Source organism: Dendropsophus ebraccatus, chromosome 3, assembly GCF_027789765.1.
Source record: "Dendropsophus ebraccatus isolate aDenEbr1 chromosome 3, aDenEbr1.pat, whole genome shotgun sequence".
Classification (NCBI taxonomy): Eukaryota; Metazoa; Chordata; class Amphibia; order Anura; family Hylidae; genus Dendropsophus; species Dendropsophus ebraccatus.
In genome coordinates, this window is record NC_091456.1 from 177,146,191 (window position 1) to 177,160,603 (window position 14,413).

The 14,413-nt window shown below is 44.0% G+C and overlaps 1 protein-coding gene across 1 annotated transcript; it reads right to left on the reverse strand.

Annotated features, from left to right (window-relative positions):
* Window positions 1-4,554: 4,554 nt before the first annotated feature.
* Window positions 4,555-14,049, reverse strand: LIPG (lipase G, endothelial type). Its single transcript, XM_069963202.1, has 10 exons — window positions 13,794-14,049; window positions 10,923-11,116; window positions 10,077-10,256; window positions 9,838-9,949; window positions 9,097-9,321; window positions 7,702-7,944; window positions 7,309-7,432; window positions 7,007-7,219; window positions 6,087-6,191; window positions 4,555-5,896 (listed from the first exon to the last, which is right to left on the reverse strand). Exons 1-10 carry the CDS (start codon window positions 13,888-13,890, stop codon window positions 5,884-5,886), a joined length of 1,506 nt encoding a protein of 501 aa, XP_069819303.1. The 5' UTR covers window positions 13,891-14,049; the 3' UTR covers window positions 4,555-5,883.
* Window positions 14,050-14,413: the final 364 nt, after the last annotated feature.

The window sequence follows — 14,413 nt, forward strand, 5'->3', positions numbered from 1 at the left end:
ACCAGAACAGACCAGCTTAAATAGATGTTCAAGTTCATGTCCAATAAATTAGATTTTGTTAGTGTTTTAGTAGATGTTATGTAGTCTTTGGAGGTGGTGATGCTGTCATTCTTTGCTAAACTGAATAACACAGGAAGAAGGGGGGTATGTAGGTGGTACCCTGCAAAAGGGGGAAGTATCAGTCAGCAGGGGGCCATTGCCTTGGTGCCATGCCGACATGACAAACACTGTAGCGCTGAGTGGGTAGCACTGTAACATTCGAAAGTGGGTCTATAAAAGTGCGTTTGGTGTCAAGTAAGTGAATGTGTGTGTAGAGTAGGTTGTATGGTAATAGTAAAACCTGTTGTGAGAGACATGGGGGTCCGGGCCACCAAGGAACGTGGAGTGGACTAAGACTGTTTTGTTTGTGAACCAACATTTCATGGGTATCAAAGACTACTCTAAAATGCTAGGCCTAAGAGGAAGCCTATAGTAAGGCCCAAGTAAACCCTGCTACAAAAGTTTTCTACAAATTGTTTAATCAATGTTACAGAGGACCGTAGCCGTGATCTGTAGCGTACCATCCTCTGATAACCTGTGCAAGGTGCAGCTGGTACCTAGAGGTTAGAAAGAACTGACTTGGAATTGGAAATAGAGATCCTCCCCTTGTCTTTGATCAAAGTCAAAGTTGAGCGCTCATCTTTAAGAGGCAGTGTCCAATATACAGGACTCGGAACTGTGATTGGACCTGGTGGTGATGGACAGCTCCTCAGTAACACAAACTGTTGGGCAGTGTACTTGTTTGTAAGTGCACACACACAGATGGTCAGATTTGCTGCCTCGCGGTCATGGAGACCCTTAAAATACACCAACGCAAGATAAATTGTGGTAGGAGTAGCCTCCTCAAAGCCCCAATGGTCCTGACGGTTCAGGCCCTCCTCGTTCCCCACTTACTGTCTGTGCTATTGCACGCACACCTAAGTGGTTGGTCCGGGCAGCTGAGGTGGCCCATAGAGGAGAGTGGCCACTCCTATTACACAGGGCGATGGCCAGCAGGCCAACACCATCATCATCATGTATCATCATGCATGTCGGCTGATTGTTGCCTTTCCACACAAGCTATTACACGAAATGTCTGATAATCATTTCGTGTAATAGAACCTTAAGTCAAAGAGGTGTTCTCAGCTCAGAGAGTTACTGCCTATCCACAGAAATGGATGGGTGGGGCTCAGGGGCAACAAATGGACAGAGATGCCGAATATATGGGTGACCGGGGTTCCTTTCATTCTTTATGGGGCTTCTTAACATTGCTGAACTGAACCCATGTTTATTCAGGGGCCCAATCTTGCATTGTTGTGATAGTGGTTCCACCGATATGCTAATTATCCCCTATCCTAAGGTTTATACATAAAGGGGGAGATCTATGAAAGGGTGTAAATATACACCTGGTGTAAACTGTCCACAGCAGCCAATCACAGCTCAGCTTTTATTCTACCAGAGCTGAAAGCTGAGCTGTGATTGGTTGCTGTGAGCAGTTTACACCAGGTGTATATTTACACCCTTTCATAAATCTCCCCCAAAGACTTTTGTGCTCTGGTCCCAGGACCCATCATGTTGCAGCCATTTATTACTGATAAAAAAAAAAATGACGACATCCTTTTAAGCGAAGGTTTTGAACTCTACGACTTTCACCCTACGACTACTCTACACGTCTGAACCCGAGTTCCCTTCAGTCATGAGATGTAGCAGAGTTCACGCCACGTGAAGCCGACATACGTTTGTTTACCTTAATGGCCGGGACAGAAGTACAGATAGGTAGATAAGGGGAACGGCGCAGGATATCACAAGTGATCGCTCACATGGTACAAGCTGCATACCTCCATGTAATGGATAATAGGAAGGGAGTACAACATAACCACTGTGCAATGACCTAAAACCTATACACAAGGTCACGTGCATAGAGTGCATCGTTCTTGGGAAGGATGGAGGTCCCGGCAGTCACACTCTCCAGCTATCAGCTATCCTTTGAATTGGGGATAACAAACCATGATGGGAATACTTCTTCTAGTTACAGTTGCTTGTCTCCATACTGTAATAACCCATGGTCAAGATGGTGGGATTGGAAGGTAAGCAGCAATAGTTTTCCCATCATTTACACCAGACACTTTGGAGCCTGTAGGAAATGTACAGAGAAGATGCTTTGGATTGTTGTGATCCAGATGGCAGCATAAAAATACAGACAGGAGTCCATGGTCAGAGGTCAGAGTCCTACCCTGGTAGACAGAAAACACAAGTCAGCAGTGTCTCACTAGGCACCATCCTCCCCCCATACACTAGGAGAGTACTAAGGTAACCTGCCGGAATATGACCTGGCACTTCCAGTGTCTATGATCTTTGGGTCTGTCACCCCTAATATCTATGTCCCAGTCCATTGTAGTCAGCTTATCTTTGGAGATAGTCCAGGGCATTTCTAGGGGGTGGCTGGTGGAGCATGTGTACCAGGGAAGTCTTCCAACAAGACACTCGGCAAAGTTATTACAGTAGATACCTCCTACTATTGGACATCCTCTTATTGGAGTAACAGGGTATCTTCTGACCGACCAACAATGGGGCTATGCATGTGCTCAGCTCTATGGGATCATGCCTCCTGCCTTGCTAAAAAGGGACCAAATGGCAACCATTCCTTTTTGCATCCCTCTCGTAAATGTGTATATGGTTTTACCATGGAGGATCACACCTCACATAGCTGAATGTTTAGGATCAATATCTGAAAACACTTGTCCATTCTGGAGATCCTTCTGGATCTCGAGGGCCTGGTACATGGTCTGACAGCTGAGGTTCTTTAGCTCATGGCTTCAGCAAAGAGAAGGACAATAAAGCTTGAAATAAACATAACCCAGGTAGATCCTACCGGAGAACAGACAAGGTTCTGCTGCCTTGTCAGGACAGCTTCTTAAGCCAGCAATACAACCCACCCATTTTGGGTATTAGCCAACAATCTAATGTATACACAAAACTAGAGAAAAAGGAGTTGCTGCACCTCACACTTATGGCTAACACTAATGCCTCTTGTCTATATTTAGAAACCATTGCCAGAATGTTGGTATATAAATCAGATCAAACCATATTGGCTCATGTACCACGTGCAGGTCTTCTGGCCCACGAGTCTCTACTCTAAAACACTGTCGGCCAGTGACCACCAACCCCTCAAAGCAAGCGACAACAGGGAAGTAGCGGCCACAGAACGGCCCTGCAACCCCACTGTCACAGGACCAAACCCACCGGGCCCCCCACACACACTGGGGCCGGCGGAGAAGGTGGCCGCCAAGCACCACAAGTGTGAACATGGTCTTACTACTCACCAATGCACCAGACGTAGAATGGGAGAAAGAGGAGGTACTTAACATGTGTGCACAGGTGCTTCCTGCTAATTGGGGTCACATGGGTTTTACCAGGAGGAGTGCTAGCCACTCAGAAAGGGCAGAACATACAAAATACAAAACTAGAGAAAAGGAGCTCCTGCACCTCACACCCATGGCTTGCATAAGTGCCTCTCGGCTATATTTAAAAACCAACGCCAGAATGTTGTCACTTGCTTTGCAGGATTGGCAGTTGCTGACTGACACAGTGTTGGTTTAGTGTATGGACTCATGTGGACCAGGTGACCTGCACGTGGTACATGAGGCAATATGGTTTGATCAAATTATATACCAACATCCTGGCGTTGTTTTTTTAATGTAGCCGAGAGGGATTAGTGTCAGCCATAGGTGTGAGGTGCAGCAGCTTTTTCTCTAGTTTTGAATCTAATGTATACACTCACCGGCCACTTTATTAGGTACACCATGCTAGTAACGGGTGGTCTTCTGCTGCTGTAGCCCATCTGCCTCAAAGTTGGACGTACTGTGCATTCAGAGATGCTCTTCTGCCTACCTTGGTTGTAACGGTTGGCTATTTGAGTCACTGTTGCCTTTCTATCAGCTCGAACCAGTCTGCCCATTCTCCTCTGACCTCTGGCATCAACAAGGCATTTCCGCCCACAGAACTGCCGCTCACTGAATGTTTTTTCTTTTTCTTATTCTCTGTAAACCCTAGAGATGGTTGTGCATGAAAATCCCAGTAGATCAGCAGTTTCTGAAATACTTAGACCAGCCCTTTTGGTACCAACAACCATGCCACGTTCAAAGGCACTCAAATCACCTTTCTTCCCCATACTGATGCTCGGTTTGAACTGCAGGAGATTGTCTTGACCATGTCTACATGCCTAAATGCACTGAGTTGCCGCCATATGATTGGCTGATTAGAAATTAAGTGGTAACGTGCAGATGGACAGGTGTACCTAATAAAGTGGCCGGTGAGTGTATGTGACCTCCCTACTCTCTTCTCATTACAGACGTTAGGGAGAAGAATTGGGCAAGTTAGATTGCAAATGCCCAATCTTTATAGAGGGAAATGTTACCGGCCTGACTGCATTGTTGCATTGACATCTTTCATGGTCAATTAACCTAGACTACGAGACATGAAGGCAAATGCTTTTGTCTGCACCATCCCAAAAAGTAAAGAGAGATACACAAAAAGTTCTATCTAAAGTTAAATTTATTTTTTCCTTTTAAATAACAACTTTTCATAAAAAAAACTTGCCGTGTTAATGCACATACAAATTCAGAATAAATACAAACACAGCGTACAAAGTCTGCAAAATCCATTATATACACACATTTATCTCATAAATTAGGTTTCCGCATTGTAGATGACTATACATTAACTTACTTCTGGGTGGAATGGCTGCTTTTTGACCTAATAAATTTGGTTTTAAAGGCAGCAAGATCTATGTACAGTGTATATACAGGTATTTACAACAAGATGGATGATGGGAACCCGCCGCTCACGTTATCATCACAAGGTACATGGCACCTTGATCATCAACAAACATCATGAGTCTTGAGATTTCCCTATTACATTGGTGGATGCACTCCAAACCTGTGGAGCTTAGAGACCCCGCCATCTAATATGTCACATTAGACTTGGCCCATCTTCAGCTTCGGGACTGGACCGCCTTGTATGCAAAGTATGTAGCCACAGAACAATCCCTATTGATAAGGCTTAATTCCTAGACTAAATAGAAAAGGAGTCAAGCCAAAGCACCAATTCATCTGGTAATGCCCAAAACGATATCGATACCAAGATGTAATGATGTTGGAGAATGGAGGCAACATGAAATTGCATAGGGAAGAAGAGAAATGGAGTCCATCTTGAAACATTCCAGTAATTGTATACATATGGTTGGGGGTTGGGGCAAAGAGAAAAAGGAACCCACTGGATTGATGAACGCCATGTGACTGGGCCCATAGGATAAAATACTGACAACTGGATCTTCATATACAATGGTAACAACTGAACCATATAAATAAAAAAGGACTATGCTGGTCATACAGTCCTTGCCGCAGCTCACACTGTATAAAAATATAAATATAGAAATCCTTCGACACGTACAAAAAGAGTGGGAATTAAAGGGAGGAATTGTGGGGAGGGGGAGGGGTTAGTAACAGGCTTGTAACATACAGTAACAGCAGCAGATTATTAGAATCTCATGAAACCATATTGTCCTTTTATGATACAAAAAAAAATCCTTCTTTGTAATAGGGGAATGTAAACTTTTTCAGAAAGTCTTCATGTACGACCATAGTGGACGAAAATGGCCCCCATAAGGTCAATGTCTGCATTATCACAAGACCGTCCAATGGCCGACCTGTCAAAGGATCCAGGACATGTCTCATTGTTAAATAAAGGTAAGCAGCATAGTTTTCAGTGCTTCGTAAGTAGACGTCTCCATGTAGAGTTCCGCTGGCTTGTAACATCGTCCATAAGGTTTAATGATTGCAGAACCCCCGTGATGGATCCACAATGTTATAGGCTCACCCTGATGAAAGAAACATGAACTGGAGTCAGTCGTTGGCTTCATGGAGGGAGTTTGGGCAAACAATGGGATCTTGGGTATTTATAAGAGGGTATTTATTATGGCTTTATAACCCTGCAATGGTGGCCCAAACCAGCCACATCTATGGATGGATGGATGGATGGGGAGGGCTCATCCATGGTCGTATTCTTACCTTTTCTTGGGCTTTACTTCCCAGCCATCTCTACATTTTTCGAACACCAGTTCCCCGCCAGGTGCTATACGGCTTTCATGGAAATCTTTCAGACAAAATGTAAACCTGCAAAAAGAATTTCAGTGGTTACCGTATGATCCACCATGGCCGACGTTGAGTATCTAGTATTTTACTCTGAGGAGGTGGATTAGCACAAACCAGAAGATTTAAAGTGTATCTGTCACTTTAAAGATGGGCGTGGCAAGGCGCATAGTGGCACTGCCATAACGCCTTGTCAGCATGCCCGCTATACTGGAGTCATGTTAGTCTCAGAGCTGTCCTTCACTCTCATTTAATATTCAGAATGCGCTCTTTTCTTACCTTGGAAATAGCCAAAACTACTTATTAGGGCCCTATTACACCAAACAATAATTAGCCGTACTTGGCCGTTCCGGACGATAATCGTTTGGTGTAATAGTTAAAAAAGACCATTATTGACTGACTTGTACGGTGTCGGCTGATCATGGTAGTTCAAAAGGTTACACATGGCTTTGTGTAATAGGAGTGGTGGCAGCAGACCTTTGCTCTCTTCAATGGGCCACCATAGATTGTTCCAGCAGCATGCCCGTTCGCAGTCTGTGCATGTAATAGCACAGGGAGCGAGGGGGAAGCGAGTGCTGACCTGATCTAGATCATGTTGTGTAATACAACCCTTACTGTTGCGCTAATAACTATTCCCATCCCTAAACTCACCCCCCTGTATGATGCAACCAGGCACATCATCCTATGGTGCCAATAACACCAATGTCTGAGCTCTGTGCCGGTGACTTCACTGGTGGCCTGGTTCACTACAGAATACAATTTACACTTTACGACATTGGCGAACCAGGTCCACCAGAGCCCAACCTCTTCTTCAGATTGAGGAGAAACAGAATACTCACTTCTGCTGGGTTTCTCCCGACTTCACCCGGATGCGGCGGATGTGGAGTTCTTTATCGCTGCCCTGAGACCCAAACCAGTAACTGGAGCTCCAGAAGTTGAACCACGATTGTTTAGTCCCTTCCCATTTGAGCTTAATGGTCATGAGATCACCGACCTCATCCTCACTGTACACCAGGAAAGTGTTGGTGAAATTGTAGCCTATCTTCTCAGGTCTAAAGACAACATGGAAAGTTTTAGTTGGTGTCATGGGAGCCGAGGTTTGCGTTAACGTCATGGACACCGCACATCGGTCAGTACTTACACAGTTAGGGATAGAGGGGTGGAATCGTTCATGGTTCCTACCAGGATGACCGAGAAGGTGGGTTCAGTAGTCTCCTGCTCGTTCATGTAGTTGAAGATGTGCATTTTGAGCTGGTAATGGAAAACTGTAAGAGGAAAGTATAAAGAGGTCAACAATAAGCTGGAAAAACGATATCCAACTGGCCTAGAAGCACGACCAAATATTCCAATGGGTTGTCAATCAATCTGCAATGCCATTCTATAATAATCTTCCTTTTACCCATAACATATAGGAGATACCAACCTCCGAAAGGGTGAAAGAGCCGCCATGTGCCACCCTGTACCCAAACTACATTGCGTATATTACGTTTGGCCACTCTATTATCCACTATACAGCGCACCCTCTCGGTCTTACCTTTGTACGGCATCTGTGCCCGGGTCTTAAGGTACATCTTGCTGTTTCTCTTACTGGTGCTCTTCCTGGCGTTATAACCAATGGCGTTACATCTGTTCTTCCGACAGCTCAGGCAGATCCCTTTCTTGAAGCGGTTGGAGTCTGTGCATTGGAAGGCAAAGCTTTCCTTGTCTTTGTTTATGAGAGAATCCACAAAGAGATGTACAGAACGCTCATGTTCACACTTCACAGCCTCCCCGATATCTGAGAGGTAAAAGGAAGAGCACAGGGTCACATAAATTCATAAACCGCAACTCGGTATTAGAGTAAACAAAGTCTTTCCCATAGGGGGGCAGTATTATAGTAGTTATATTCCTGTATATAGGGGGCAGTATTATAGTAGTTATATTCTTGTATATAGGAGCAGTATTATAGCAGTTATATTCCTGTATATAGGAGCAGTATTATAGTAGTTATATTCCTGTATATAGGAGCAGTATTATAGTAGTTATATTCTTGTATATAGAAGCAGTATTGTAGTTATATTCTTGTATATAGGGGGCAGTATTATAGTAGTTATATTCCTGTATATAGGGGGCAGTATTATAGTAGTTATATAGTCCAGTAGATAAACTGAGTTAGCACCAAAGTGCATATGTGGCTGGAACGACTATCCGGGCTAGGACGATAGAGGTGGAGGATATAGAGGCGTAAGGAAAGGTAGCTCGGTGGTGCATATAGCTAGTGAAGACAACTCCAATACGATCCAAAAGTAAGAAAGAGCTTAGCACTCACCGTTTGCTGCCAACATAGTCCACTTTATTCAAGTAAGCATGAATACAGGGGAGGGAGGTGGAAGCAGGAGCGTCAAGGCGACAGACCTAGGTCTGTCGCCTTGACGCTCCTGCTTCCACCTCCCTCCCCTGTATTCATGCTTACTTGAATAAAGTGGACTATGTTGGCAGCAAACGGTGAGTGCTAAGCTCTTTCTTACTTTTGGATCGTATTATAGTAGTTATATTCCTGTATATAGGGGGCAGTATTATAGTAGTTATATTCTTGTATATAGGGGGCAGTATTATAGTAGTTATATTCTTGTATATAGGGGGCAGTATTATAGTAATTATATTCTTGTATATAGGGAGCAGTATTATAGTAGTTATATTCCTGTATATAGGAGCAGTATTATAGTAGTTATATTCATGTATATAGGAGCAGTATTATAGTAGTTATATTCTTGTATATAGGGAGCAGTATTATAGTAGTTATATTCTTGTATATAGGGAGCAGTATTATAGTAGTTATATTCTTGTATATAGGAGCAGTATTATAGTAGTTATATTCTTGCCTATAACCAAATTGATGTTCTAAACCAGAATGTCTATATAAAACTCTAGAATTATACGTTGTACTTACTTCCATAGGCTAGAGCTCCAATAACATCCGACAAGCCACAGCCTGGCTGATAATCGCCGCCATTTGGATATATGTCGATATGACCAATGGGCATCTTGATTCCAATGCTGACCCCCAGCGCCTCTCTGGTGTAAGTGTGAAGAACGTCTACAAACTCAGCATCATCAGGTGAGAGACGTTTATGAGCTTCTACGTCTTCAAACATTGGTCCAGCCGGATCCAAACCTAGAACACAAGTTTTGGAGACGTTGACATCACTAATAATTGATCAGTGACCTCACATGAGAACCTAATTGGATTAAAGCCCATCCCATATACACAAGTTTATATATACCTACATAGATGTGTATATAGACACACAGACAGGTTCTGGGCAAGAAATAGTAAAATAAAAATGCTTTAAGCTCTTGTTTTGCACCTTTACTTTCCCAGGATACTTAGCAACCATAATCCTGTATTATTGTGTAATCTTTTCCGATCAAGATTAAAGGGGTTATCCAAGATTTGAAAAAACAAAGCTACTTTCTTGCACAAACAGCGCCACCCCACCTCAGGTTGTGTGTGGTATTACAATTCAGCTCCATTCACTTCAATGGAATTGAGCTGCAATACCACATCCAGACTGAGAACAAGAGTGGCACTGTTTCTGGAAGAAAGCAGACATATGTTCCCAAGCCTGAAGAACCCCTTTGTGGCTTGAGCAAGACATCTGAGACCTCTAAAGGTTTAGGAGTTACATACCTGTGATCCGCCCCAGGGTTCCTGTGACATAATTTCCAGCAAAGCCGGCAACATGTGCGCCAAGACTGTAGCCGATGACATGGAGGTTCTTAAGGGACATGTTTCCTTTCTCCTGTAAGACAATAGGCAGGCACAGCTTATCATATTGCTGTATGTTTAGTATTGATTCCCATTGCAGTAGATGGTAGCATCTTCTTGTATGGCTCTTGTTACTATCTCAGATATAGACGCGTTCTCACCTGTAACCAGTCTATCAGAATGGCGGTTTCCTTCCCAACCTGCTTCGTGTGATTGACGGCATCGGGGTAGAGTTGATGAGCTAGAGACATCCAGTCGACGACTATGATGTTGGCGTGCTGCTCCCTCTGCCGCAGAGCTCCCACCAGCTTATGCAACCAACTCTCAAACAGTCCAGACATCTGAGGACGAAGAACGGAGGTTTAGCAACACAATGTCGGCTGCCAAGCGTCTTCTGGAAAACTCATGACCCCGTTGGCAAGTCCTCCAAGTCTGTCTACAGATTTAGTTGTCTCATTGGTTTTATCTAAGACACACATTGCCTGGATATTACTTAATCTAAACTGTAACTGTAATCCAATATAGACTTTTCTTTTATTAAAAGGGGTACTCCAGCTATTTGTTTTCCCCTTTCAAATCAACTGGTGTCAGAAAGTTATATAGATTTGTAATTTACTTGTATTTAGAAATCTCAAGTCTTCCAGTACTTATCAGCTGCTGTATGTCCTGCAGGAAGGGGTATATTCTTTCCAGTCTGACACAGTGCTCTCTGCTGCCACCTCTGTCCATGTGAGGAACTGTCTAGAGCAGCAGCAAATCCCCATAGAGAACCTCTCCTGCTCTGGACAGTTCCTGACATGGACAGAGGTGGCAGCAGAGAGCACTGTGTCAGACTGGAAAGAATACACCACTTCCTGCAGGACATACAGCAGCTGATAAGTATTATAAGACATTGGATCTTTAAATAGAAGTGAATTAAAAGTCTATATAACTAATATATATATTTTTTTTTTTTACACATACACACACACACCATATATAATTAAACATATAACTATAGTACATACCGTCCAGCCATGGATGACAATGAAGGTCTTTGCCGAGGTGTTGTAGTGACAGTCCTGCAGACACTCATCGTGATCCGGTTCCAGGTAACAATCCTCATCAGGATTTGTAGTGAAATGCGCATTGAACTGGATCGGAGGCTTCTTAGTTGTCAAATCTTCATCGGCATCTTTCAATAAATTAGCAATTGTGTCTTCTGCAAACAATGAACGGACACACATATTAAACTACAGGCATTCAGAAAGACTGGACTAGTGCAAGGCATGCTGGAACTTTTGGTTCCATACAAATGAAGCCCATTGGTTACCAATCTGCCTATAATCTACGGACTTTGCTTCACCAATGGGAAAAGGTTCAGCTTGCTCTGCATCTAAATAACCAAGGTAAAGTGGTTTGCTGGTGCTCCTCCTGGCACATACCGCATACGCCTCTGTATAATGCTGGCACATACCCCATACGCCTCTGTATAATGCTGGCACATACCCCATACGCCTCTGTATAATGCTGGCACATATCCCATACGCCTCTGTATAATGCTGGCACATGACTGGTTACCCTTCTAGATCCCGGGTCACATGGACCTTATACAAACATACCCGGCTGTATTCTATTGTTCCATTGTAAAGAAATATCTGACTAATAATTTGAAGACGTGTCCAAAAGAGACGATGTATGCAAGCTGCTCTGCTGCCCCCATAGGCCGGCTATAGGCACTGCACCTATAACTCCGGAATGTACTATATAACCCACAGCTGCGGGCACAGAAAGGCATCTGACACCACTAACACGCCCAGACAGAAAGATTACAACCATTAATTACAGAAACCAACCCGTGAGAGAATGGTTTGACCCACTTGCTTTAATAATCATGTGATGTAACCGACAGCTAATAAAACACCATATTAGAAGAAATACACAATTGTGGGAACCACAAAAGTAAAAAAAAAAAAAGTTTCACTGAACTCATCCTCTTCTTCCTACCAGCTGCTATATCACCCTTGAACTTGGCAACCAAATGGTCCGCTAAGTCCTGAATAGTTAATAGCCCCCAATAGTTGTGCCCCCCATCATTATTAACCCCCTGTCAGTCATGCCCCCCATCATTATAAGCCCCCATCAGTCATGCCCCCCATCATTATCAGCCCCCGTCAGTCATGCCCCCCATCATTACCCACCAGCCTCTATTTCCCGCACACATTACAGGTGCACAGTGCAAATCGCTCTTTTGTTGCAACGTGTCGCACAGATGTCTTATTATGCAAAAAAGCGATGTGCGTCCAACGCGACACACCGCCAGCTCCAATCCTCCGGGGCTTTATTCTAGGCCAGATTGGTCTCAGATGTCCGGGCCACCACCATGTGCTTAAATAATCTGCTGCTGCCATTGTCCCCCCGGTCCCTTAAGTAATACAATGAGCTCCGGCATTGTGCATCAACAGTGAGAATGGATTGGGGGGGGGGGGGGGGAAATCAAAAATTACAAAAATGGTCAATTGTTCCCGGAGTTATGATACAAATAGTTCATGATCCACAGACTAATGGAGAGATTTATCGGACAGATTTTTTTAAGCCAAAACCGGTAAGGGATTTGAAAAAGAGGAGAAATCTCAGTCTTTCCTTTATGACTTGTTCTCTGTGCATAGTCATTTCCTGGCTTTGGCTTCAAAGATCTGTCAGATAAATCTCTCTGTGTAAATGCACCATAAAGAAATAGATTGGGATTAACAATCCACTTAATGCCTGTGATGCTCACACAATATGACTGTGTTCATACTGGGTATTTTTTTTAAATTGATGAACTTACTAAGAGACATGGAGTATTACCAATAAGAGAAGAAAATGCATTCAAAATGAAAATATAATAATAAATATTATATATATTTTTTTAATTTTCATATAAGATATATATATATATAGATATATTTTTTTATACATACTGGATCATCAGTTAGAATACCAGCCACACATATACAGTATATACACTGACTAGTGTTTTGGACACTGCACCCACCACCCTGTATACAGTAACCAGGTAGTGTATTCCGGATCATCAGTGAGTATACCAGCCACAGCCACACATATACTGTATATACACTGCTACACTTTAGTGCACCCACCACCCTGTATACAGTAACCAGGTAGTGTATTCCGGATCATCAGTTACTATACCAGCCACACATATACTGTATATACACTGCTACACTTTAGTGCCCCCACCACCCTGTATACAGTCACCACACAGCAGGTAGTATATTATAGATCATCAGTTACTATACCAGCCACACATATACTGTATATACACTGCTACACTTTAGTGCACCCACCACCCTGTATACAGTAACCAGGTAGTGTATTCCGGATCATCAGTGAGTATACCAGCCACAGCCACACATATACTGTATATACACTGATACACCTTAGTACACCCACCACCCTGGTATACAGTCACCACACAGCAGGTAGTATATTATAGATCATCAGTTACTATACCAGCCACACATATACTGTATATACACTGCTACACCTTAGTGCCCCCACCACCCTGTATACAGTAACCACACAGCAGGTAGTATATTCTGGATCATCAGTGAGTATACCAGCCACAGCCACACATATACTGTATATACACTGGTAGAGTTTAGTGCCCCCACCACCCTGTATACAGTCACCACACAGCAGGTAGTGTGGAATACATCCACCTGAGCCAAGTGGCTGATAACATAAAGCACTAGCAGAATCCACCATACAGACCCAGGGAAGGCTATAGCCACGTGTAACTTCTCATCCCCATTCATTCTCTATGGGGGAGCCCTTGCAGTAGCCCAGCTGGCCAGGTGATCACACACACCAGGAATGAATACAAAGTTACTCACCTTTCAGTAGTCCTTCCTCCTCCAGCACTGAGGCTTCTCCCAGGGGCGCTGCCAGTAACAGGAGAAGGCACATCCATAGACTATGGCAGCAGGGCATAGCTGGCACTAGGAGAGTGATCAGTAGTGATAGTGTTTATTATTGTCTGTGTGCTCAGCAGCTCCCCCCTGCTCGCTCAGGACACTGCAGGTACAATGGGTCGGGCAGCCGGCTGTGCACTGATACAATGGAACCAGCAGCCGGCTGTTAATACTCCAGCAGCGCGGGTCACGTGACCATCGGCCGATCTCCGCACGTTATATAGGTGGCAGAATGCTGCGCTCTGATTGGTCACGCCTCCCACACACCCAAAATAGGAGGAAGGGAAAAAACCTGAATGAGACAGAATGGAGGAGGCTCCCACACCTCCGGGACAGGTCACACACTGCGGCATCTGTCTGCGGCTTTATAGGATGGGTCTGAGCACAGGGGGATGGAGGGACATCCGATGGGAATCAAACTACATACAAAGTGCAGTGGCTGCATTAACAACTCTGCAGCCTTCAGAGCTGAAATCTCCTGGCAAAGTGATCCCCCAACCTGGGAGTTGCCCAGAGGTTGCAAAACTACAACTCCCAGCATG

Excerpts from the sequence above, each read along its gene's own strand:
- LIPG (XM_069963202.1), bottom strand. The coding sequence starts at position 13,890 with ATGCCCTGCTGCCATAGTCTATGGATGTGCCTTCTCCTGTTACTGGCA. Across the intron at positions 10,257-10,922 it reads TTGTCATCCATGGCTGGACG|ATGTCTGGACTGTTTGAGAG; the intron begins GTATGTACTATA and ends CTTCGTCCTCAG. Across the intron at positions 6,192-7,006 it reads TCGGGAGAAACCCAGCAGAA|GTTTACATTTTGTCTGAAAG; the intron begins GTGAGTATTCTG and ends TTCTTTTTGCAG.